Source organism: Lepus europaeus, chromosome 12 (assembly GCF_033115175.1).
Source record: "Lepus europaeus isolate LE1 chromosome 12, mLepTim1.pri, whole genome shotgun sequence".
Classification (NCBI taxonomy): Eukaryota; Metazoa; Chordata; class Mammalia; order Lagomorpha; family Leporidae; genus Lepus; species Lepus europaeus.
This window is the reverse complement of record NC_084838.1, coordinates 19940057-19966769: the sequence shown is the minus strand read 5'-3', so window position 1 is coordinate 19966769 and position 26713 is coordinate 19940057. Positions and strand designations below refer to the sequence as shown.

Genomic DNA, 26713 nt, shown 5'->3' with positions numbered 1-26713 from the left:
GCTCTGCTCTGGGGGAGCCTGAGTGACAGCCACCAACACCTGGCTTTAGTCTCCTACATAGCAATCCATACTGAGCAGCTCTTGAGCCCCAGACAGATGTGGGACTGGGGACACCACCCCCGCCTTCCGGAACTTAGAGAGCGGGGTCAGCTGACCGTGCAGCAAGGGCACCAAGTGGGCAGACGAGGGCATAAAACACAGCTGGGCGAGGTGGGAGCATCCAGGAAGGCTTCCTGAAGGAGGGGGTGTGCGGCTCAAGGTGGGGTCTTGTGGGTGAACAGGCAGAGGGAAGGCCAAGTGTTTCAGACAGAGGAGAGAGTACCCAAGGCAGGAAGGAAACAGTGGGTGTGAGAGGCGCTGAGCAGCTGCCGGAGTCGAGTGGGTGCTGTGGGGCTTGCGCCTGAGCACAGCAGGTTGCTATGGAGACGGGGTCAAGCTTGCCCTCTCCCAGGATGCCCTGGGCTCCTGTCCTATCTCACCATGCCCGAGCACCACAGGCAGGCGTCTCAGGACCTCCACCTGGAACATTCTGCTGGGCGACGCACAGTGCGGTGTTTGCTCACCTCCCTAAGACCCCACTCATGCGCCACCTCCTCTGGGAGGTCTACTGGGCCCGGCTACTGAACACCCCAGCCCTGCCCTGCTGTTTTCTCCTCCTCTCTGGTCTCTCCTCCACAGAGCAGCAGCCAGGATGCAACCCTTGAAACGTGAATCAGATCCTGTCTCCTGCCAGCTTAGCCGCCGCCCTGGGGGCCGGCTCATCTGCAGGAATTTCCAAACCACACTCACTGTGCCTTTCTGCTCTTCCAGCTCGATGGGCTCGTTCCTGCCCCAGGGCCTTTGCGCTTGCTGCACTTGCTGCTCTCACTGCCTACCCCATGCTCTCAGCTCATTCTCTTTCTTCGGCAGTGACTTCAGCGAGACCCCCTCCCCCCAGACCAGCCTGTCTGCAACAGCACGGTGCACCAGCTCACCTTGTGTGCCCCTGCCCTCCTCTATCACAACCCGACTTCATCCTGCCTGCTAACTTACTGCCAGTCTCTCCCGAGGGAAGAAACTCTGAGAAGGCAGAACCTGTGGCTACCCGGCCCCGACACTCTCTTCGGTGTTCAGACAGCGGCTGCCTGGTGAGTGTTTGCCAAGCGAATGAATGAACCCATGCAGGAACCCACGGACCGCTCTACGCATCGAGGGGAGGAGCCCTGAGCAGACAGGGGGCGGGTGCTGCTGCAGCCCCTGTGGGAACAGTGGTGACGGCTGGGACTGAGAGTGGAGGCCGGGAGACCCTCACCTCCAATGGTCTCCCTGAAGCCCTAAGCCCAGGGCCTCTGATCCCAAACGCCAGGGCCCGGAGCCCACCAGGCTCAGAGCCCTCCCCGCTCTGCCCCTCGCAAGCCCCGAGCTCTTCATCTGTCCCAAGATGCCACTGCCACACAGGCAGGCCAGGGCCCCGCTGTCATTGTCCCAAAAACGGAGGCTTCTGTGCAGACCTCAGCCTCTGGACAAGTTCACTGCTCCCTGCCTCTCTCCCAGGAATAGGCTGACAGCCTGGGTGACACTGCAGGGGGGGGGGGGGGCGATCTCCCACCCACTGACGAGCGACGCCGGCTCTGCTTTGCCTCCTCTGGGGCTCCTCTGAGATCCCACCTGGCTCACAGCTGAGCGCTGGTGGGCAAATCCCTGAGTCCCTCTGCCTCAGTTTTCTCAGCTGTAAAATGGGCAGTGTGAGGCTGGCGCCACGGCTCAATAGGCTAATCCTCTGCCTGCGGCGCCGGCACACCAGGTTCTAGTCCCGGTTGGGGCACCGGATTCTGTCCCAGTTGCCCCTCTTCCAGTCCAGCTCTCTGCTGTGGCCCGGGAAGGCAGTGGAGGATGGCCCAAGTCCTTGGGCCCTGCACCCCATGGGAGACCAGGAGAAGCACCTGGCTCCTGGCTTCGGATCAGCACGGTGCGCCGGCTGCAGCGGCCATTGGAGGGTGAACCAACAGCAAAGGAAGACCTTTCTCTCTGGTTCTCTCTCTCACTGTCCACTCTGCCTGTCACAAATAAAAAAGAAATTAAAAAATAAAATAAAATGGGCAGTGTGTGCCGGAGGCTGAGGGCACGTGGACACCTGTAAAACACCTGTAATAGAACCTGGCACAACGTACAAGGGAAAGGCGACTGTGACATGAATCTGAGGGCGTGGAGGCCTCGAAAGCTCGCCCAGCAATCAAACGAACGCTGAAAAGGGCACGGAAGCCACGTTGTACAAGCCCCTTCTCCCGAGGCGCAGTTAGCCTACTGCCCCCTGAAACACTGAGGGCACAGAGCTAAGGCAACCTGCAGGGCAGAGGACCTGCGATTTCCTCCCAAGACTTCCAACAAGGCCCTGGCTTCAGCAAAGACAAGAGGAGCCTCTGCCACTCGGTGCAGCCACGGGCACCCTGGGGGAAGCTGGGCGAGGCTCGGATGACAGCACATAGGAGCCCCGGTTCTGTCCTGCCTTGGGGGCACTCAGAGCCTGGAACACTCACTCAGTCCTTCAACAAACACTCATCGGGCACCCATAACTCACGACCGTCTCCTGGGAAAGGAACTGGAGAACCACAAGCCACAGGGGGCCAGGCCCCAGGCTGGGTGGGGCACTTCTATCTCATTTGGCTCTCCCAGAGCCTAGAGGCAACGGTGCCTGTTTCTCCTCACAGCTGTCACCATTTCAGAGAGAGAAGTGACTCGGGCAAGGTCACGGGGCTGTCCTACAGCAGATGAGGTTTCTAGAACGCCCTGAGTCACCCCCAAAGCCATGCTGTTCCGGCCCAGCCAAAGCAGCGGGCAGGACCCTGACATCGTGGGGACCTCTCTGTGCTGAGCACAGCCACCACTGGCCACTGTTAATGGCAGCCTGGCGGCCAGACAGGAGGCGGGGGAAGGGGGAGGGGGAGGGGTGCAGGAGGGAGCGAACGGCAGACGGGTCAGAGCCCAGCCCTGCCAGACTCCATCTGTTGAATCCAGACGCTCAGGAGCCCCGAGTCCCCGAGCCATGTTCCGTGTGCGTCGGAAATAGCTTCAGACAGCAGGCTAAGAACCTGCGGGATGCGTCAGCAGAAACTTGCAGAACAGCCGTCCGGAGCAGGCTCAAGGTCAGAGCCACAGCCTGCACGTCCTGGCCACCCCCTACTCTAGCTGCCCGGGACCCTCTCCCTCCCCCAGCCTATGGAAACCAGAGCCCAGCGGCTCAGTTCCTCTTGCCTGCGGGCCGGCAGCCTCCCCCACTGCACAGCTGTGACTGTGGCTCAGAGAGGGAGGGTCACCTGCCCGGGCGACACAGCAAGGACAGAGCAAGAAACAGAACTCCAAGTCAGGCTCTCCCACTGCCTTTCTCCCCAGCCTGTGCCCTCCCGTGTAGACAGACTCCCTCCCCTCGCACCCCTGCCTGCTTGAGTTGGCCCAGACAGCTGCAGGGGTGGCTAGAGCCTGGTTTGGGGTGACTGTGAGGAGTAAATGGAGCAACGTGGGATGATTGGGGGCTTGCCCTGCGCCAGACTTTGCTGACGGACTTGGATGCTGGAAGTGGGCAGAAGAGGCCTGGTTGGGTGCTGTCCAGAATCAGGCGCTGGCCAGGGGCCATCCCTGAAACTCCCAGGCCTTCCTCACAGCACCACGGCAGGGCTCGTGCACCAGGCGCTGTTTCCTGCTCCCTCTTCCTCCTGCTTCTTCACCCCCAAAGGCATGAGAGCTCTGGGAGAGCTAGCCCATCCCCCACTCTGTCTATGGGGAAACTGAGGCACAAAGCTTCTGGAAGGTCCCCTGTGTGGGCCCAGATTCCTGGGGACAGTGGGGCTGCCCAGAGCCAAGGGGTGGCCGTCAGGGAGCTGGAGGACTTTGTGGGACCAGACCCTGGGATGACAGCCATGTTGGCAGAGAGAGGGGATCACTGTTTCCCCCCTCCAACTTCTCCAAGCACACAGTGGGGCTGGGAGCTGGCTAGTGAAAGGCAAGGTCAGAGGGGCAGCCTGGGAGCAGGTGTGGCTGAGCTCCTCCCCCCGCCCCCGCCATGGGGGCGGCACTTGACGTCCCACAGACTGTCTGCTGTACTTAGCACCAAGCCAGTAAAGCAGAAGGGTCTCCAGGAAGCTTCCGGGGCCAGGGCGGGGTCACTGCTGTCACAGGAGACCTGTGTCACGGCTGACCAGATGCTCCTCCCTCGGCTATGACGCAGACTGCCACGGTCAGGAAAAGGAGGTCACTGGCTGGGGAGAACATGACCCAGAACCTCCAGGCAGTCAGGGCCGCAGGAAAGCGGAGCTCAGGGGGGCGGGGGCAGGGGCCCGAGAGCTGGTGTGGTGGGCGAACGGCGCCAATGCATTTCCACACAGCTCTCATGAGGGGACAGAGGGGCTTCCTGACTGCGGCGCAGTCGTCACAGATGCGGCCAGGGCCCACGGCCGCTCGCCAAGGCTTCAGGATGACACTGACCCGGCCCCACCTTGGCCCCTGGCGTGCTCGCTAAGCAGCCTGGACGACAGGTGCTCCGTCATGTTGGAAACAGCATTTCAGGGGCTGAGCGCGTGGCACGGAGGTGACGCCGGCATCCCGTACGGGCGCTGGCTCGAGTCCCAGCTGCTCCTCTTCCGATCCAGCTCCCTGCTAATGTGCCTGAGAAAGCAGCGGAAGGTGGCCCAAGTGCTTGTGCCCCACACCCACATGGGAGACCTGAAAGCGGCTCCTGGCTCCTGGCTCCGGCTGTTCTCACCCCAGGGAGGCCGTGAACCAGAGGATGGAAGTGTTCTCTCTGTCTCTAACTCTGCCTTTCAAATAAATCAATCTTAAAAAAAACAAAAACAAAACAAAACTATTTCATTATATGGTTCTTCCCTTTGTCAATCTAAGTATTTTAATTTGTTGAAAGTGCAGCTTGTTCTATGGTCATTTTGTACTGTTCATGTAAACCTCAAGATGACCCACTGATGTCTACCGTGATTTTAGATGGCTGGATTTATGGCTGACTGAGGTGTTTTGGTTCTTTTTTAAACATTTAAAACTGTTTTTTCTGAGGGGAGGGCCAGGGCTTCACCAGCCGGCCACAGGGCTCCATGACACAAAAGCAGAGAAGAACCAAGTCTTGAGCCAGGCTCAGACCAACTCCCTCGTTTGACAGCCGTGGGAGGTGCAGGGCAGCCACGTGCAGAAGTGCCATGGCCTTGGCTCTCTGGTGGAAACAGCTCGAAGCATCCCAGGACCTCCCCTGGGAGGCAGGTGTCCCACAAACCCCTGTAGAGAAAGCAAACTACTGGGGGCGGGGTTTCGTGCAGTGGCTAAGATGCCACGTGGGGCACCAGCATCCCATATGGAAGGACTTGGCGCTGCTTCCATTTCTAGCTTCTTGCTAATCAATGCACAACCTGGGAGACTGTGGGGATGGCTCAACTACTTAGCTCTCTCCCACCTATATGGAAGACCCAGATGGGGTTCCTGGCTCCAGCCTGCCTCTTGCAGGCATTTGGGGGGAGTGAACCAGTGGATGGAAAGTCTCTTTCAAATAAATACGAATAATCAAATAAAAGTTTGTGGTTTGTTGTTGTTGTTGTTGTTTTTTAAAGCAAGGTACTGGTGGAATCCTATTCAGACTCCAGCCAAGGTAAAGCCAGGGTGACCCTGAGGGCCATCCATGCCTGTGGCTAACATGGATGTGGCGGTACAAGGGTCAGGTGCACCTGGGATGGAGAGGGCGGTGGGCACCCTCCAGCCTTGCTCAGCTCCTCCTGGGCACTGGGCAGCTTCCTGGGTGGGGCACGTGGGGTCAGTCCATCGGCAATGCACCTGCACACCTGGACGGTAGTACCAGTCCTCCCTGCGCCAGGGGATCCCATTCACCTCGCCCCTCAGCACTCCCCATGTACCGGGGAGGCTTAGGAAAGACACAAACACAGGACCTGGCCACCTCCTTATGGAGGACCACGGGCGGTGTCCCATGGCTTCAGACAGAATGCAGGTCCCTGATACCTCCTGTCCCTGACCTTTGCCCTCTTCCCATCCCCGCTGGCATGGTGGCCCCTCTGACCTCTTCGGTTCCTCCAAGTGGCCATGTGTCTCCCAGCTCAGTCACCCTGAAGCCGCCTCACCTCGTCCGCTGCCTGGCCGGTGCCCTATTTCCCATCTCGCCTGAGCATCTCTCCGGGACACCCCAGGGTCATCAGGTGAATTACGCGGCTGACTTCACCTGAGGCTGCTCCTCCAGTAGCTGTCCTGAGGCCGGAGCGGAGGCTGAGCGCCCCCGCTGGGCAGGAGGCACCTGACAGGCACTTGCTGCATACTGGGAGGAGTGGCTGAACAAAGGAGTGAATGAAATCACAGATGCAGTCTCCTCCCACCCTGCCCTGTGCTCCTGGGAGAGGCCTGGCCAGCAGAGGCTCTCTAAGCCCATCCATGGGGGGCCGCGCTCAGAACGCAGGAGGCCAGGAGGCGGGAGAAGGCCCAGGAGGCGGGAGAAGGCCCGGATACTCTGCTCCCTGTTTCTGGAAAGTGCTGTCTGGGGATCAGGCACATGGCAGCTAAAGGGGCCCGAGCCAGGCCTGGGCTTCCCCACAAGGAGGGAGGCGCAGAGGCCGCACGGGAGGAAGCGGATGGAGCCAAGTCCTGATAGCCTTGTCAGGCCCGATTTTCACCTTCCTATGGGGGGCAGGAGGAGGGAGGCAGACCCAGGCCTTCAGGGGCACGGGCCCCACCCCACACCCTTGGGCAGGCCCTGGGAGCCTCTTTCCAGGCACAGGAGGGGCCTGGAGCACAAAACCTTTCAAGTGCAGGTAGAAGACGCCTGAGGTCAAGAGCAGGGCTCCACCCAGCTGCCACACCCTGACCTCACCAAGGTTTAAGGCTGGCTTTGACCTTGACAATCCCTAGTCCTCCACAACCCTTTGCCCTCTTCCAGCCACAGAATTGACCCTCACACATCCCACAGCCACACATCCCTCCTCCCAGAGACGCTTCCTCTCAACACACAGATGTCTGGTCCCAACAGCCCACTGCACAGATGTGCAAGCTGAGGCCTGGAGGGCCTGGTCACTTGCTTGAGAGGGCTACTAGTCTGGAGGGCAGAAGCCAGAGGGTAGGGGTCCAGAGCCCTTCTGCCACGGGCCTGCTCACACCAGACGAACTCAAGCCACGTCGTGCAGGCCGTTCTCTGCCCGCTGTCCTGGCCACCACCTCTTGGCGAGAAATACTGCCTGGAGGCGGCAGAGGGGCCCCAGGCTGACTCTGCTCCACACATGGAAACAAACCCGATCTGCTGGTGGAGGAAGCAGCAGCAGCGTTCCTTTCATTGACTGCATCTGGTCTGGGGGACCCTGGCTGCGGAATGAGCCGCGTCTAAGCAGGGACAGCCAACCGCACAGCACGAGCCAGGGAGCGCGGGTGAGACCGAAGCCATGGCCGGGACATCTGGTCACTGGCAGCCAGCCCGACTGCACGCCAGAGCCAAGGGGACTTTCCTACAGTGTGGGAGGCGAGAGGTCAGAGGTGAGCCTGCAGGTAGCTGGGGGGTGGCTCCACTCCACACTCCCCAGGCCTCTACCCCGTGCCAGGAGAAAGAGGAGGCCCCTGCCCTCTCTCCCCATGTCCTGGGGATGGGAAAGTCGGGCAGAGGGAGAAGTGTGTGCCAAGTGTCCCAGCGGGGACTGAACGGCAGACAGGCGCTGGCCTCACAGTGCAGACACTGGTGTCCCACACTGCAGAACCTGGCTTTGACACTGGGCTCTGGCTCCTGACCCCAGTCTCTTGCTCTTGCAAACCATGGGAGGCAGCAGTGACGGCTCGAGGACTTGGGTTCCTGCCATCCACGTGGGAGGCTGGGCATGAGTCCCAGGCTCCCAGCTGTGGCCTCAATCCAGCTCCAGCTGCTGCGGGCAACAGGGGGAGAGACCCAGCGGATGGGGGCTCTCTCTGTCTCTCCAATACCAAAATGAATGAATGGAGAATGAATGAACGAATGAGTTTTAAAAGCCTAGGAGCTCCACGAGGGAAGGGATCGGGCCCTGAGAAAGAAAGGCTTTTGCTTGCTGTCCACAGAGATTCTGACGTTGTCTGCTACCCAGCGCTACTGCAGCAAAACTTTGCGTGGACAGGGGTGTCGCAGGCCGGAACCTGGCACCCGGGGTGGGACAACCACACTGAGGGTGGCCTCGAGCTCTCCCCTGCCAGATGCACACAGCTGTTGGGGACACGGGGTCACCAATCCTTGCTGTGCCTCCCTGCACAGCTTCTGGCCCCTCCCCACACAGTGGGAGGAGTCAGGGTGTCTCCCTGGGTCATATGCAGTGGTGAAGGGCTGTCTTCAGTGGGGTTCTGGGCCCCCACGATGAGGTCCTGTGCCCTTCAGGCCCTGCAGGAGGAGCTTCCAGGTGGAGGCGGCACATGGGGTCCCCAGGCTGAGGCCTGCTGTGTGTGTGACATACGTCCTCCCCAGGAGATACCGAGGCAGGGGCTGGGCTGGCAGCTGTACCTGCAGAGCCCAATCAGCACGGCTCCTAGCAGCTCAGGCTGCACCACTGCCCCAGGCCCTGCGTGGCCCACACACCTCTGGGCCTGGCTGGTTCCTGGGAAGGAAACTGTCCATCTTGTACCAGCCCATCCCTGCGTGTGATAAACTACAGGGATTCTGTGACAACTAAGTCAGACCATGCCTGTTCCTGCTCTGACCTGCCAAGGACTCCCACCTCGCTCAAAGCCAGAAAGTCCTCAGCACACCACCTGCCCCTGCCTTGCCCACACTCACTCTGCTCTGGCCTTCTGGGCCTCCTGGACTTGGCCCAGGCACAACGCTGTCCCAGGGCCTTTGCACACGCTGTTCCGGCTGTCTGAATTGCTCTTTTCCCAGCTGCAGGGGTGGCTCTCTCCCTCTCTTCCTGCAGGTCCTTACTCAAGTGCCACTTTCCGATCACCCTACCAACCCCCTCCCGGCACTCTGGGTTCTAGTCCCGGTCAGGGTGCCAGATTCTGTCCTGGTTGCCCCTCTTCCAGTCTAGCTCTCTGCTGTGGCCCGCAAAGGCAGTGGAGGATGGTCCAAGTGCTTGGGCCCTGCACCTGCCAGGAAGCACCTGGCTCCTGGCTTTGGATTGGTGCAGCGCCGGCCGTCGCAGCCATTTGTGGGGTGAACCAACGGAAGGAAGGCCTTTCTCTCTTTCTCTCTCACTGTCTAACTCTGCCTGTCAAAAAAAAAAAAAAAAGTCCCTGGAGTTTAGGTATGCATCTTGCACACTGCTTGTCACTCCTGCTTGCCTTTGAATTTACAACAGAAAAGGTTGCTTTGTTGTTCCACCAGCACCTGGAACCACACAGAGCACACAGCAAGCACTCAAGACAAAGGAGGGAGGAGGAGGAGACAGGCAGCTAACTAGCAGCTGGCGAGGTTCAGGGAAGAGTCGCTGCCAGCAGCACAGGTCCCCTGGGCCACCTCGGAGGCCAGCAGGCCCGGGTTCGAATCCTGACTCCACACTCGCCAGCTGTGTCTCTGAGCTCCCGCTCTCTTCGCTGTCAGTGGGGCTCACAGCAGTACCGGGAGGGAGAAGTATTCTCACAGAGCCACAGCCAGCTCTCAACAGCTGTCCTCCATCTCTACCACCGCTAACAAAGGCCTGGATCATTCCCACAGGTCAGGATCTGGGTGGGCACTGGGGACTCAGTGGTGATGGCAGGCACGGCTGCAGCCGCTGTGTTCAGGGGCAGCGCTGGGCAGAACTGAGTAGATAGAGAATGCAGCGAGACAGAGGTAGAGACCAAAGGAGGCTCCAGGGGTTAGAGGAGCTGGGGGTAAAAGTCAGCCCCTGGAGAGGATTGGGGGGGGTCCTCTCTTCTGAGAGGTGGTGCTGAGCTGAGTGGGGAGGCCACAGAGGAGGTAGTCAAGCCGTTAGAAGTGGGAAGGAGAACTTTCCAGAGAGAGCACATGGCATATGCAAAGGCCAAGAGGCTTCTCAGCCTCAGGGCAGAGAAATGATCCCCCTCGCTGTACAGATCCTAAAGCTGCAGCCACAGAGGGGACCTGTCCCCGAGGCCACACTGCCAGGGGCAGCTGAGCTGGGATCTGGAGGGGCCACACTCACACCAGAGCCTGTGACACCTAACCAACTGGTGACCAGGAGGGACATGGAGCACCACGCAGCAGTCCTGGTCCCCATCACAAGGAGGCAGCAAGTAGGGCCACGGCCTCCTGCCTCTGCCCCTGGCTAAGGGACGCCCACCACGCCCACCCACAGGAAGGACGGTACCTCCATCAGGTCTATAAGCCACAGCAGCCGCTCCTGGGGAGGAAGGTCGGGCAAAAAGCAAAAAGAAAAATGCATCAAATAAACATTAGGGAAAGGGGCGGGCACAGCACAACAACCCCGCCCCCAAAACACACACACACACACACACATGCAAAACACACGTGACCTTCCAGGGCCTTTTCTGTTTACTCCAGGCAGGAAAATGCAGGTGGGGGTCGGGGGGAAGGCCTCCCTGTGACAACCAGCACCCTGTGCTTCTGGGGGACACTGAGGAGTCCCCAGGGCTCTGAAGAAATGACACCTGGCAGGGCTGGCGCTGTGGCACAGTTGGCTAAGCCTCCGCCTGTGGCACTGGCAGCCCATATGGGTGCTGGTTCTTGTCCCGGCTGCTCCTCTTTCGATCCAGCTCTCTGCTATGGCCTGGGAAAGCAGTAGAAGATGGCCCAAGTGCTTGGGCCCCTGCACATGTGTGGGAGACCCGGAAGAAGTTCTTGGCTTCTGGCTTCGGATTGGCCGAACTCTGGCCATTGCAGCCATTTGGGGAGTGAACCAGCAGATGGAAGACCTTTCTCTGTCTCTCCTTCTGTCTGTAACTCTGCCTCTCAAATAAATAAATACATCTTAAAAAAAAATAACGAAATGCACACATCTTGGAGGCAGAGCCTGTGGAAGACGGCTGCTCCCCTTGGGCAGGTCCGGGACCACCCCTACCTGGCAAATGGACAAACAGACTCAGGGAAGGCAGACTTGCCCAGGGCCATGCCTACTAAGGAGAGGCGGAGTCTGAAGACAGCCCTGTTGGCTCAGTGGGGGCCTGCATTCTGGGGAGGCCCAAGCCCCGCCACGGCAGAGCACAGTCCCAGGGGTGTACGGGCAGGGCGCCTGGTGGGAGGCAGGTCAGGAGTGGGGAATGCCAGGCCGCCAGCTTTGAGCTTCCCGGGGCCTCCGGGTGTCCACAGACCCAGGAGAGAAACTCGCTGGATTTCCCCGGGCAGGCTGGGGCTGGTCAGAAAGAGCGGCGGCTCCCCCGCCCTCGGCTGCACCGGATGCTGGGCCTGGGTCCTTTCTCTGGGTTAACCCTCCCAGTGCACAGCAGGAGGACGCAGCAGCACTCCTCCACCAGGGGGGAAACCGAGGCCCCAAGGCCAAGTGACCTCTCTGCACGACTCTCTCGGGAGCTCGTCCTGCTCTAGACTAGCCCTACCCCGGATGTGTCCACCCGGTGGGCCGTGGACTGCCAAGTCCCCAGGGCCTTTCCCATCCTGAGAACGCAGAGAAGGCACCAGGACCACTCCTGCCGCCTCTCCCTTGAAACTCACTCTTAAAGCCATTGCAAGGCCTTTCTGAGCTCTGCCTCCAGGGGGCGCCATCTGCAGCAAGGGCCCCTCCTGCAGGGCAGGGCCCACTGCCATCACTGGGGTTCAGGCTGGGACAAGGTCACCGCGGGCCAGTGCTGAGCTGGGGCTGGGCTGGGGGTCCTGAGCCCTGCCCAGAGCCCTTTCCAGGTGTAAGGGTCACCTGGATCCTCCTATACTGCAGCCTGATCTGCCCCTGGGGCTCTGGCTGCGTGGCCAGAGCCAGCAGTGACGTCAGACCACAGGGAAACTCTGGAGAGGAGTCCAGAGCTCAAATGCAGATCTCCTGCTTCCCAGGCTGGAGTACACGCCGGCCTGCCCATGGGATCTCGCATCCCTCATTCTAAAGGGAACCCCCAGGCTGTAGAGCACTGGTTCCGGGCTCCTGAAGAACCTCTGGGGATCCAATCTCAGCAGAGCCGGTTCCAGGAGAAAACGGACACACGGGCCAAGTCCCTGCAGGCTGACAGCAGCCCATCGCCTGGGTGCTGCGTCACAGCACGTGCTCAGCGCAGACGCAGTATGGGCAGGGCCTAGTGGCTAAGATGCCTGCACCTGACACTGAAGGACCCCGGATGTGACTCCCAGCCCCAGCTCCTGACTCCGGCTTCCTGCCAATGCAGACCCTGGATGGCAGCGGTGATGGCTCAAGTGACCGGGTTCCTGCCACCCACGTGGGAGCCCTGGACTGAGCTCCTGGCTCCTGGCTCTGGCCCGACCAGCCCTGTCAGTTGTAGGCATGTGGGAGCAAACCAGCAGATGGGTGATCTCTCCGCTGGTCTCTCTCTCCGCCTCTCAGAAAGTCAAATTTAAAAACAAACACAGAAGTGCCCTTCTTGTGCCAAAACATGAAACTGCCTCCTTTGCGGCCTCGTCCAAAGCCCTAGAGGGATGCGTGGTGACTTCTAGGGTCGTCCCAGGAAGGGGACGAGGACCCTTGGGGATGAAGGTGACTCAGGGTGGCCAGGATAGAGGCAGTGGAGTAAAGATCCTCAAGATAGCTTCTGCCCCAGCCCCAGAGCTAAAGCCACGTTGGGAGTTGGAGCCCCCAGAAGAGGGGCACGCAGTGTCCTGGCGGCTGCTGGCTCCCCCACGCCCAGGAAGCCATGTGTCTGTAGCCTTGAACGTCCCTGCACCCCCAGAGCCTCTGCTGCCCCTGTCCAACGCTCAGACTTCCCCAGGAGGCTTGCAGCTCAGCATCTAGGAGCAACAGTGGCTAAGAAACACTTCTCTCCCCCTCCCTTCCCAATGATGGTGGGGAGGGGTGATCGCAGAGCATAGAGGACAGGGTGGAGCCCAGCAGGCCCCGATCCATGCCACCTTGCCCATGGCACGACCCCGGGGCCCTTCCCCCAGGCTGTTCCTGGCCAACGCCTCCTGGCATGAATTTACTTCCGGGTGCTGGGGGCGAAACCATACTCCCAGAGGGCCCTGGCGCCTTTCTGGTGGGCTGGTGAGTCTGCAAGGAACTCAGGCTGGGCTTGGGGCTCCAGAGTCAAAGAGTGGCTTGCTGAGAAAACCAGAATCATGGCCCCGTGGCCTTGACCGCCACCATTTACCAAGTGCTCTCCAGGGGTCAGGCACTGGGCTGCTGTTTCCCTATCTGGTCCTCCCACGTATTGTAATGACTTTTATTTTTAACCTCCGCCCCTGGCCCCCAGGCTGTGAGCCTCTTGGGGCAGGGTCATGGCTCTTGCTCACCAGTCTCCCTGATGTGCAGTAGGCACTCAGTTAACTACTGGGTTCTTACAGATGGACAAACTGGGGCTTGGAGAGGCAAGGCACACAGCAGGTAAGTGGTGGTGCTGGGATTCGAACCCAGACTCAAAGCCAGAATCTGGACTCTGGCCCTGGCCCTCGAGCCGAGGACAGGGCACGGGCAGCTCACCCTGGCCGAGCTGACGGTGGTGGAGGTGCCGTGGCTGCCTGTGGAGGAGCCTGTGTCGCTGTAGGAGACCATGGAGTAGGTGTCCCCGGCCCCAGGGCCCGAGGGCTGCCGCGCCTTCATGGACTCGATCTCATGTCGCAGCACCAGGTGGTCAAAGCGCTCCAGGTCTTGCGGGGAGATGACGCCTCTCACCTCCGACAGGAGCGAGAACTGGAGGGGGGGATGGGCAGGGCATTCAGTCTGGAGTCCTCCAGCAGGGGAGGTGAGACCCCCTGCACCCCCAGCTGACCTGAACGCACATCAGACCTTCTGTCTGTAACCCTTTATGGCTTCCCAGTGTCCTCAGGACAAAGTCCAAACACCTGTGCCCGGCCACGGGGCCCAGCGTCACCTGCCTCCTGCAGGCACATGCCTGCACGTGTCACCCCAGGAGGCCCTGGCTCTCCCTTCTCGCTACCTGTCTCCACGCCACGTTCACTCTGTTAAGTCTCCCCAAATATAGCCCGCCCCCAACGGACCCCATCCCTTTCCTCTGTGACGCTTCTGGGCCTCAGAGCGGCTGCACTAGAGCTGGAGGCGAGGCACAGCCTTGCCTTTGGGGATCTTGTGCATAGCCCTGCCGGCTGGCGCTGTGCACAGGCGAGAGGAGTCGGCCAGCCTGGGATGGGGCCCGGCGCTGCTTTAAGAGCAATGGGGAATGGGTAGGTGGGTGGACGGGGGATTCTACAATGCATTCAGCCTTGAAAGGCACTGCATTAGCACTGTCACCACACCCCCGCCCGCCAATTTGGCAGCTTCCTGGGGACGGGGGGAGGGGGGCTGTCTTGGATCCCAGTCTCTGTCTGGGGTTAGTCCAGGCCTGACTCCTCCTAGGTGCTCGGGCAAGCAGTTGGGGGCAGAGTGTCACCTTGGCGTGGGTGTTGAGGAGCTCGAACAGGGCCATGGTGAGGGCGTCCACGGAGACGCTGCCCCCGCGGTACTCGTGCAGGTAGTAGGCCAGGGTGGCGCGCTCCTGCTCGGTCAGCAGGTGCCGAGCCTGCTCCTCCAGCAGCACACGCACCTGGTTTCCCAGGCTGTTCAGGGTCACCTGCGAGCCCGCCGGGCCCCTGTAAAATCCCAGCTGAAAGACAGAAAGACAGAGGCCCGGCGACTCTGAGCTGCTCTGCGGCTGGGGGAGCGGGCCAAGCCGGTGGCAGCACTACACAGGGGTGGGTGGCACGGTCTGCACGGCCCCCGGGTGGTGTCAGCACACACAGTAAGCCCCATGGACATCCCCACGTGGCCACAGCCAGGGCACAGCAGCCACACAGCACCTCTGCCTCTGTCATCTCTTCAGATGTGGCCAACTGTGTCCCAGACGCCATCGGGTCTCCCCTGGGACCCCCGGGGCCCTCTCTATCAATGGCAGGAGCTGCTGCAAAGATCTCCTAACCACAAGCACAGCACCTCTGCCGTGTGGCTCCTGCTCACTGCCCTCCAGGGCCATCTCCTATCTCGGGTTAGGAGCCACGCCCTCACCCCCCCCAATCCCACGTGATCCTACCATCCTATCTGCTGCCCGCTAGTTCCCAGCTCCTCCCACAAATGCCTTCTTCTGCTCTGCCAGCAAGCCAAGCCATCCCCTGCCTCAGGGCCCTGGCACCTGCTGTGCTCCACCCCTGCCCCCACTAGACTCTGATCCCATGAACTTCCACTCAGCGCTGAGCTCACGGCTCCAGAATTCTGCTACAACCGGGGGTGGGGTGGGTCCCTCTCCCTCTGCCCTCCCACCCCATGGAGGTCTGGCCTCGTTGTTACTCTCTCTCTCTTGATCCCCTGCAGCCCGCCTCGATGGCTCTGAGCATCTTGTGTAATAACCGGTTTGTGGGAAGCAGTGTTTTGTTTGTGTATCTCTGTCCTAGCCTGGGTGGGACTTCCATGTGGGCAGGGACCTGATCTGTTTGTTCTCTGCCATTAACCCTGGAGCCAGGGGTGGCACTGGAACCTCGCAGGCACCCAGGGACACCATGGACAGGGGATGCATGGGCAGTCAGGGGACTGTAGGCTCACAGGGGTCACTGTGCCAAAGTCAACTCGGCACCTGCTGCCCAGCCCCGAGCTCCTGACCCGGACAGCTGTGAGGAAGCCCACGACACCCCGAGATGGAGAACGCCCTACCTTGTGTGTCCCCTCTGCTGTGAGGTCCCCAGAAAACCTGCGAAGAAAGACAAGCATGTTCAGGTGCACATCTGAGTGGTCCCAACCGGCTCCCACCAGGGACAGGCAGGGGGAAGCTTTGAGAAAACCACAGTGTCTCGGCCTCAGGCCAGGGGTTCCTCGGGGATGCACGAACCCCTGGCCAGATGGGCGGCTCCCAGCCTCCAGCCGCCACACGGAGGGGTCTCAGGCTGTTTCCAGCCTCATAGGAGCAGTCCAGCAACACTAGCAGCCAGCAAAGGGCACGGGTGACTGCCCTGTAACCAGGGCCCCCAGCCCTCAGCAGGATGGGAACAGGAATATTGGAGGGCCCCAGATGCAGTCTGTGGGTGGCTCAGCTCCTGCCCATGTCTTTCACACCAAAAAGTGGGTGCAGATGCCTGACTTCCTGAGGGTGAAGCAGCAGCTGGAGACCCGGTTTTTTATGGGAAAGATTTAAAAAAATATATGTTGGCAATTGATATCTTCAAAGGCGTCATATTGTGCAGGTGGAAGAAAGGGAGGGAGGGGCAGAGCGAGAAAGAGCTGCTCTGGGGGTGTTTGGCTGGGGGGCCACAGCTGCCAGGGGCCCAATAGGTGACATAGTGCACTATCAGCACCTGTGCAGCTGCCTGGCTCATGCGTCGCGGTTCGGTGACGTCCAAGACCCTGTCACTCCCACTCCCTCACGGGCCCCTCACTAGCAGTAGCTGGGGACAGGGCAGGGGGACGATGCCCACATTTCAGGTGGGGCCAGGAAGGACCAAGAGTGAGGCAAGGGGTTTGCCTGAGGGCAGAGAAAGCAGAGAAGGGGATCATGCATTTCTGTTTCCCACGGGGAAACTGAGGCCAGCAGGAGCAAAGGATGTGCCCAAGGCCAGGCCCTGCAAAGCAAAGGGACCCAGTGAGCAGGTGTGTGTGTGTGTGGGGGGGTGCTGGGAGGGGGCTGCCCTGGCTTGCAGACAATGAGCTCAGAGCATGCCGAGCGGCCAGACCCTGCAGAGTTCGCGGTGATCTCCGTGATGCGGGAACTGGCGATCCACTTGGTCTCGTCCACGGTGGTGCGGGCGTGCGGCAGCCTCCCCACGTCCTTCACGGTCAGGATGAGGTGCCGCGAGCACTTGAGCAGCTTCACGGCCTCGTCGTGCAGGATGTTGAGAAAGCTCCGCCCGTTCACCTCCAGAATCTGGTCCCCGACCTGCCAGGGCCACCACACACACAGTCACCAGGGCTGCTGGCAGGACGATGACCCCAACACTCCTCCTCCTCCTCCCAGGAGCCTCAGAGAGGTCGTGCAGATGCCTGAGGGCCACACAGCAAAGTCAGTGGCAGAGCTGGCCTCCCGATTCTGTCCATGAGCCCATGCTGCCCCGAGCAAGAGCTGTAGGGTCTACAGCGACACCCCCGGGGTTCCCTCACCCAGAGATAAGTCACCGCACAGGCTGGAGTGGGGGTAGAAGTGGAGAGGGAAGAGGTCAGACTTTTGCGTTTTCCTTCCATGCTTTGACACTGTTGAGAATTTAGCCCTAAGCATGCATTCTTATACCACCTTAAATTGTAAGCAACATTTTAATTTATTAAAGCCATAAATGAGAAAACCAGCTTCCCATTAGAGCAATATATACTGCTTGGAATGCTACCACAAGTGGGCAGCTTTATTGTATCATGTAAAAAAAAAAAAACCAAAAACAAAGACCATTTTTTATGCAAGGATAATAAAGAGAGGCAAAAAACTGCAAACAACCCCAGCCTTTGCAATAAAAATAAATACGTGACAAAAATGGAAGAAGCGGTCGGGAGGGAAGATACGGCAGTGTGAGATGGTCCGTGGGTGCGTGGGGGCCGCCCAGGGACAGTCCCACCCACCGGGGCTTGTGGGGGCAGCTGTCCAAGGACTGTCACCCTTAGCACTTCCACCTTCTCCCCAGCTTCCTGCCTGCTGATGGCTTGTGAGCGACCCCCGAGTCTTCCCCAGGGTTTCCCAAAGTAAAATGAGTTTGAGAGGTGATTTGATAACCAGGCTGAGAGCCAAAACTCTGGCCCAGGCTCCCGTCTCTCCTTGAACTGCCTGCCCCCCACCGGGGGGGTTTTGAGACAGAGTGATTCTAACTCAGACTTGACCTCTCCCCTCTGCACCTGCAGCCACGCTGGGTGTCCAGGACCCAGGCACGGTGGGCAGTTTGTGCTGGGTTTCAAGTGTCCCCCCAACATTCGCTGCAGCCCCACTATGTGCCAGGCGCTGTGCTGCGTGGGGTGACTGGCTCCTGCTTCGAGTTGCTCATGGTGCGAGTGGCTTCCGCTGGGTGCTGTCACCGGCTTTTCCACAAGCAGCTCCATGCTGTTTCCCCAGGGCCTGGCCCACGGTGGGAATTCAGTAACAAGTGATCGTGCGAGTAAGGCGCTCCTTCCCACAAGCCTCTCTGCCCCAGCCCAGCAAGGCCAACTGCCCGGCGCCAGCGCTGTTTGAATCGTGACACGTTTCCCCTGCCGCACCGCCCCCAACATCCTACAGAAGAGGCGTCCCCGCTCTCCATAAACAGGGGGAAACGGAGGCTCAGAGAGGTCAAGCCCGTGATCTGTGGTCACAGAGCATGTGCAGGGGGTGCTGGGCCCTCACACTTGCTATTCCAGGGCTGCTGCCAGGGGCTCTGCAGGGACCATGTGGTATCACTTCAAGTCCAGCATGTCCAAGACCACTGTCCTGCAACCCTTCCCTGGCCCCACTGCAGCAGCTAGATCCGAACACCAGACCCCATCACCAACTCTGCCCTGTGGTCCCCGAGTGGCTTCTTCAACAAGTCCCTTCCAACCTTCAGCCCTGTCCACGCCAGCGGCCTGGCCCTGGGCCCCGGCTGCTCCCGCTGAGGTTCCTGAGCCAGCGCATTCACATCTAAACAGGCTGCAGCCACAGCGCCAGATGGCCCTCATCACCCTCTTGCTTTGGGATGCTCCTCTCTGCTTAAAAATCCCCAGTGACCATCCCTGCAGCAAACTGCTATGGTTAAGAAGCCCATTGGACCTGGGTTCACACATCCTGGCCCTGCTACCGCGTGACGTGTAACCCCACAAGCTCCCCAACAAGCCTTTGTGCCTCACTTTCCTTGGGTGTAAAAAGGGGTCCTGGCTCAGGACTGTCCTCTCAGTTTTATGGTCACCAGAGCTTGTGTCCCAAGGCCACGCCCATTGTGCCACCTGTCTCCCAACGCCACACCCTTTACCTATCCCCCAGTGATTTCTGTAACTCCTTCCCTTCTGTGGCTCTGAGCCCCTTAAGTGAGGAGCCTAGGCCCCTGGAGCTTCGGCAGTCCTAGCTGGTCTCTTTGTATGCCGCTTGAGAGGAGCCCCAACAACAGATTCAGGCTCGGTACCCAGCAGGCGCTCGATGTGTGCTTATGCACGGAGGTGGGATTTCAACAGTTCCTACCTTGCCTCCACAGCCCCCTCCTGGCCTCTCTCTGATGCTAAGCAGAGCAGCAGTGAAAGAGACTCTCTACCCCCCCCACCCCGCCCCAGGCCCCCAGGACTTCCTGAGAGTGGAGGAGAAACACACATCTTGCCAGGTCCACTCGCACCAGATTCATTAAACAGCCTCCCTCCCTGATCTGGGGCCAGCTGTATCCCTGTCTCTGCCCGCACAGTCCTCCCCATGGCACCCACTGCTCCACGCCGGAGTCCAGGCTGTGCTGGGCAGCCACTGTTTTCTTAATATCTCCCTCTACAGCTCTGGCCTTCGTTGCACTAAGGGAACCAATTTGAATCTTCCCTTTCACGCACTTTATGCCATTCCCGCAGTTTAACTGAAGGAACCAGCGCTGGAGAGACCAGGTACGTAAGGGTGTCCCCTACCTGCAGCCTCTGCCCCCAGGTGCATGCCTGGGGGAGAAGGAGGGGAGCGACCAACTCCATTCCACCAGCCTCTCCCTGGCAGCCAGATAAAACACTGATGCCCGGTTAAACTTGAATTTCAGATAAGCAACCAATTCCTTGGAAATATATATGTATGTCCCAAATACTGCATACACAATACACAGTCTAAAAAAAAAAAAAGGCTCACTCTTGACCTGAAACTCCAAGTTCAATGTGCAGCCTGTTCAGTGCGCCCACAGCTGGCAGCTCTGGAGAAGGGTGTCGGTGACCTTGCAGCCAGGGGCTCTCGGGGCGGGGCTGAGGCGGTGCCTTGGTGTCCACACTGCAGTGCTGCTCCTCGCCCTGCACCCGCACCTGTTCCTTACGCAACCTGAGTCCTGTGACTCACACCGCACCCCCTGACCTCACCCTCAGCAGTAACACAGCCGTGAAATCACAGCTTTGTTGTGCTGGCCACATTATCGCTCACGCCTGCCAAATAGATACATTCCCTCCAGATCTGCAGGAGGCAGCGTGGGGTCATCCAGCGGGGGTGCGGCTGAGTCGGACTCAGGAAGCCCCTGCTAAGCGGGGTCCGTGCACCCATCCTCCCAATCTCTTTGCAGGGCGCTGCTGTCTCTTCTTCCTCGGGGGTCTGTTTTCCAAGATCTGTGAGAGGCTGGTTCCAGGGTCTCCCCATAGCCCAGGTGGTCTGACTTGGGCCATTTCGCGTGCCCAGCGCTCTCAGTTGCTCCACCTGCTGGAACATTTCAGAGTTCTGCAAGCCCTGTCAGGGCAGGGTGATTCACAGGTCCCAAACTACCCTCAACCTACGCCTGTCCTGCCTCTCACAGCAGCCCTGAGTGGCCAGGGGGGTGTGGCGTTCTGCCCCTCCAGCGCAGCCCCTCGTTCAGACACCAGGCCACCATGCCATACTACCTGAGTGCTGCCCACAGCACTCAGGTGTGCTGCAAGTCTCAGTTTTCTCATCTGTAAGGTGGGTGTGATTCAACCAACTCCCAGGTAGCTGTGACAATCAAATGGGACCACAGAGCCTGAGACAGAAGAGGCTGAAGCCACGAGCTAAGCTCTTCATTGGCTTCCTTTCCAGAGGAGACAGGTTCAGAGATATCCAGCGGCCAGGTCAAGGTCACTCATCACACACAGGAAGCAAACACGGAGCCAGCAGTGGAGCCCACCCTTCTCCTAGCCTTCCTCCCACCTGGCTGCCTTTCTCCCAGCACAATGCTGGCCCACAGGAGATCAGTGGACGGTGAGTGATGGGGCCACCTGTCCTCCCTCTCCCCATGTCACTTCCCTCTGCTTCCCTCTCCTCGGTCGGGGTGATCTGAGGTTGGGGGGTGGCAGGCAGTGAGAGGACGTGATCTTGCTCTCTCCCAGAGAACGCCGCGTGCTCTGTTTGGGGATTCCTGAGATGGCAGTGGCAAATGGGAAGCAAACAGAGGCTGCAGGTGTCGGGGTCTTCTGAGGGGTCTCCTGCAACTGGGAGACTCCTCTGTGAGGACCTGTGATGGAGAGGCACAGACCCTGTTTCTAACCGACAGCACCCTCTTCAGCACCCCCAAATTCCCAGGGACTGGCGGGATGGCAACGAGTGAGCAAGCCTCGGTGGCTGCTCAGCCCACTTCCGGCACTGGCAGGAGGACAGAGAAGGAGACATGAATCAAGCAGTTTATTTCCCTCGTCACCATGGCGTCCTATTTATCAGCAGTGAGGAGGAGCGGGGGCGGGCCATGGGCGTGCCCTGCAGGTCAAGGCCGGGGAAGGACTCATCTGTCATGCACAGCCCTGGGAGGAGAAAGCGAAGGGATCTAAATGAGGGCAGGACACGGAGATCCTCTGAATTTGGCCAACCACAAGCAGGCAGGGAATTTGCTGCCCAAGGGTGGAGGCGGGCACAGGAGCATGAGGGTGGGGGGAGGCTGCCGGACCCTGGGTGCCTGGATGACTGTCCCCTGCCACTGGGAAAGCAATTCACCTGCTCCAAGTCCTCCTTCCCTCGCACTGAGAGCCGGATCACCAACTGCTGCAGCGTGAGGCTAGCTACGCAACAGGGCGCCCTCCACGTGCTCTGAGCTCCTCTATCCTTCCTCCGGCCCCGCCCCCAGCTTCAGCTGATCTCATGCATTGACCTTGGGGTCATGAAGCACCCACCACTCTCCCCATTTTACAGACGAGAAGGCTGAGGCCGAGAAGTGAAGTGACACGAGCTGGGATGTGGCCGCTGTTCCACCAGCCTGCAAAACCCACATCAGCCACGCCTCCTGTAATAACAGCCAGCCAGCCTGCCCTGTGTCCACCTCTCCCCAGCTCAGTCCTGGGCTTCTACCACACACACAGTAGGGACTCTGTTCATGCCTGGTGAAGGCAACCTGGAAATAGACAAGCAGGTGACAGGAGCTCTGAGCTCCCTAGCCGGAGCTGTCGGGAGCGTGCCGACAACTTGATCCTGTGCGGAGCCAGAGAGGGGGAGTCCCTCCTCCTGGGACAGGCGGGCAGGTGCAAGCCGTGCCGGGAAAGTGCTCGCCAAGAGGCCTCGGCCCTGCCTCCCCCACTGCCTCCCCAAGGCTGCCCTGAGACGGGTTTTGTGGCTTCAAGTGAGGACCCCGCTGAGGGCAGCATCACTACAATGAAAATCCAAATTCGATAAAAGAGTTTTATTGCAATTATGAATCTTTAATAGTTTTCCATGTCAGGTATAAAACTTTAATGGGCTTTATTTTCCCTTTCAGGATAAGTGTGCAATGCAGTTTTAATGAGACAACACTCGTTTTTTTTCCCAACAATTCAGAAGTCAGGAAACCTTGCTCATATTCAAAAAATAAATATAATAGAAAGGTAAAGGCACACGCTAAGCTCAGTAAGGGCTGGTCTGCCTCAGGTGTTATTTTTTTTTTAAAGATTTATTTTACTTGAAAGGCAGAGTTCTTCTCCCCCGACAGGACCCTCCATATCCACTACGTCCACTCTGCTCCCGGCTACCATCGGCTCTCACTCGGACCATTGCCACGGCGTCCTGAGTGGTCTCCCTGCCCCCACTCTCACCCCTGCCCCCTGCTACCCCTAGGTAGCAAAGGCACTGAATCAAACTGCACATATGGTCTCGTCTCGCCCCTCCTCAAAACTCCAAAGTGGCTTCCAGTTCCTCCTCTACCTAACCTGCGGGGGGCTTAGCTTGTGGCCCCATCTCACATTTCCCTCCCCTGATTTCCTCCAACCCAGCCGTACCTGACGTCTGTCAATTCACCAAACAGAAAGAGCTCTTTCCCACCGCAGGAACTTTGCACATGCTGTTCCTCAGCCCAGAACATTCTCCCCTCCCTTCTTCACCTTCAGGTCTCCGTGCAAATGATCTCTCTCTCTTTGTCCCTATGTTTTCCAAATAAGTAAAAATAAATTAACTTTAAAAAGTAAAAAATAAAACACTAACAGTCAAAGATGGCTTATAGCAAACAACTGGAAAAATATTTTAAGAAACATAACACACTTTTTACACTGAAAAAGACCATAAGCAAAGTCAAAAGAAAACAGTAACTGGCAAGTTGGGGTTCAAGCCCTAACCTCCACTCTGCCTGCCCTGGAGGAGGCCATCAAGGTCAAGGGTGAGGCCCTAACCCACAGGGCAGAGCGTGGGCACAGATGAAGGACAAGGTGGGAAGGCAGGTGTGCAGCCTGCCCACGTCGGGAACTGAAACGGGCTGGCTCGTTGGCCCAGGGCTTCCTAGGATCCAGAACTGGGAGGAAGTAAAACTCTACTGTGGAGGCCACGTGTGCAGGGCACTTCAGCCAGCAGGGGCGGAGACACGGGGGCGGGCACTGTAGTACCCTCTGCATCACAGCCGAGAGCCCAGTCAGCCCCAACACAGCAAGGATTCTTACACTTTAGGGAGAAAACAGACAAAATCCTGATGATAAAAACACAAAGACCCGGGCAAGTTATTAAAAAAAAAAAAGACACAGGGGCCGCCGCGTGGTGCAGCAGGTTAAGCCGCAGCTTGTGCGCTCCATCTCCTACCTGAGTGCCGGTTTCAGTCCCAGCTGCTCTGCTTCCAATCCAGCTCCCTGCTAATGTGCCTGGGAAGGCAGCAGAAGGCATCCCAGGTGCTTGGGCCTCTGCACCCACGTGGGAGTCCTGGATGAAGCTCCGGGTCCCTGGTTTCTGCCTGGCCCAGGCCTGGCTGTTGTGGCCATCTGGGGAATGAGCCAGAGGATGTTTCCATCTCTCGCTCGCTCGCTCTCTCTCGCTCTCTCGCTATCTCTCTGCCTCTCAAATAAATAAATCTTTTTAAAAATGATTTAAAATTGAAGATGCTTAACTTCACTCATAGTAAGAAATCTACAAAATAAAGCCTCATCAAGATTCCATTTCTCAGACATCTGATCAGAAGGAGACAGAAAACACGTCAGCACTTGTTGGCTACGGGACACAGGGACCTCCTGCACGGCGGACGGGAATTCTGGAGGTACAACACTTACGGGATCCCACTGTGAGCAATCGCCCACGAAGACTGCTTCCAAAGTAAAAACAAACAGATAAAAAATGTGCGCACGGTTACTCACTGCAGCACCGCCTACAGCTGCAAAATACTGAAAATAACCTGAATGCCCACACAGAGGCCAGCGGCTGAATGGAGCATGGGACAGTCCCAGGCAGAGAGCAGGCTGCTGCAAAGAGGAGACACTATGATGTGAGTTTCAGGAACCTATTGCATTTAAAAAATTAAGTGCAGGGGCCAATGCTGTGCGGAGCACACCGCCTGGGACACCGGCACCCCACACTGGAGAGCTGGTTCGAATCCCGGCTGCTCTAATTCCAATGCAGCTCCCTGCTAATGTGTCTGTCACTGTCACTCACATGGGAGAACTAGATGAAGCTCCTGGCTCCTGGCTTTTGCTGGGCCCAGCCCCGGTCATTGCGGCCATATGGGAAGTGAATCAGGGGATGGAAGATCTCTCTCTCTCTCTGTCTCTTTCTGTCACTCTATCTTTCAAATAAATGAAATAAATATTTTAAAAAATTTAGTGCAAAATAACATGTGCAGCATAGTACCTTTTATATAAGAAGGGAGATGCAGCACACACAAGCCTGCTTAGCTTGGCTGAAATAAACGGGAAACCTGTTCATTTGGTTACGTTCAAGAAGTAGGCAAGTGTGGGTAGAATGGATGTGGGGGAGAAGTCATATTCCAAGTCTACCTTCCTGTAGAATTTGGCTGCTGTAGTTACTCAGAAAGTAAAATCACCCCAATAAAGATGGGGAACCCTGCAGAGTGCCAGCAGAAATAAATCAACCTTATCTCAAACGAACGCTATCACTGTGCCCAAGGCGACAAAGAAACCACTGCCACAAGCGCACAGCCCTTTGTGCACGCTCAGCTTAAAGACCGAACAGACTTCGAACAGCTCGGGGACTCTCTTGAGATCCTGGTCCCGGGGGTGGGCAGGCAGCAATTCGGCAACTGCTTTTGCCTATTGGAAAAAGGCGCAAAGGAGTTAATCCGTTGAGGTGGCTTCTTGATTTCCTGCTGTTGGAGAAATTGGGTGAAGACTAGGAGGAAGAGGAAGGTCCAGTAGGAATGGACACACGGTTTCAAACAGATATTGAAATACATTTCCCATGCGTGTATACACACATGCAGTATGTGGAATCAGTATGCATTACATACATGCACACAAAGACACACAAACACTTTTCCTAGTTTGCTCCACTGAAGAGCCTGTCAGCGATGGCAGCACAGTAGCACCAAGCCCAGGACAGCTCCAGACCCTGATTTCTCAGTTCCAGTCCCACTGAGGCAGCCAGGGCCCGCTGGAGAATGGCTAAGTCCACAGCTGAGCCAGGAAAACAGCCAGGTGAGTCCGCACCATTTTCTTGAGCCAGAAAGTAAGGAAGTGCTCAAAGCATGATGGGCATCTGTCAAAACAGCACCGCAGCCAGCTCTAAGGGACAGCCATGCCCAAATCTGGGACACTTTGGGTACCAAAATAATTCATGACAGCAAGGAATAAGGCAAGGATGCACGAACTCATGTCTACACGAAATAAATACAGAAGAGAACCAAGCTGCTCTCTATGGTAAAATGACAGAAGAGTTTCCATAAATTGTTGCAAATAAAGGAGAAGTGGAGCCCTCGTTCTGCCAGGAGGCCAGAGGTGCCAGGGTGAGCCACGGGGAGAGATGGGGTGGGGCTCTGGGGACTGCATGGACTACTGTTGGGATACACACACACACACACACATATAATGGTCACACTAGTCGTCCTGACAATAAAAATTCAAGAGTTGCTGAGAAAATGAGTAAGTCATTTTCAAATCAGACAGAACTCACATTTCATGAGCAAGTGGATAACACCGTGTTGCAATACATCACCCATAAAGTAGTTACTCATTACAAAAGGAAGAAAGGGTAATATCAAATCTGGCGCAGACTTTACTGACCCAGGGGATCGAGGTGGCCCTCACGAATAATGGGACACACTGACATCATGGGATCCACCTGGGGCCTTGCATCATGGTTGGGACCAAAACAGAGGAAAATTCTCCAAAATAACGAGCTAGAATCCTCCAAAGGCATGGGCGCCACAGGCAGGCACAGAAAGGCTGGCCAGTTCCAAAGGAAATGCAGCCAAACAGTCGGACAACGAAATGCGATGTGTGACCTTGGACTGGCTTCTGCGCTGAAACAAAAATACACTGGACTCTCCTGGGACCACGGACAACACAGGAATGAGGCATCGCCATCAGATTACAGCACGGCACTGATGCCAACTTGACCGAATTGGATCCCTGCTCTGTGATTCTGCTACATGAATGAACTTGTTCATAGGAAAAAAAAAAAACTGCTCAAGTATTCAGGAAGACAGGAACATGAGATGTACAAGTCCCGTGGTTTGTACAGAAGAAGATAGCAACAGAGAGAGAGTGATAAGACAAACGGCAAGACATTAACGATTGGTTCATGGAGGTGAAGGGTATACGGGAGTTGTTTGCAGGATTTTCCAAGTCCAACACTTAACAAAACCGTCCTGGTCCTGTCTTTCCACAGGGAGCATCAGACACCAGAACGTGCTTGCATTTCCGTGCTTGACAGGCATGAAGGAGATGGATCTGCCCCTCCAGATACTTGAAAGCCTGGCACCTGGAAGAAGGCAATGCACTTGAGGCCAACACCAGGGCATGGAAGCTGA

At 57.9% G+C, this 26713-nt stretch overlaps 1 protein-coding gene across 1 annotated transcript in view; it reads right to left on the bottom strand.

The window, feature by feature from the left end:
* WHRN (whirlin) overlaps positions 1–26713 on the bottom strand; it is an 89523-nt gene that overhangs the window by 7246 nt on the left and 55564 nt on the right. Inside the window, 4 exon segments of the mRNA XM_062207702.1 lie at positions 13485–13694; positions 14392–14604; positions 15642–15678; positions 16655–16857. Of these exon segments, the coding sequence (XP_062063686.1) occupies positions 13485–13694; positions 14392–14604; positions 15642–15678; positions 16655–16857 (663 nt within the window).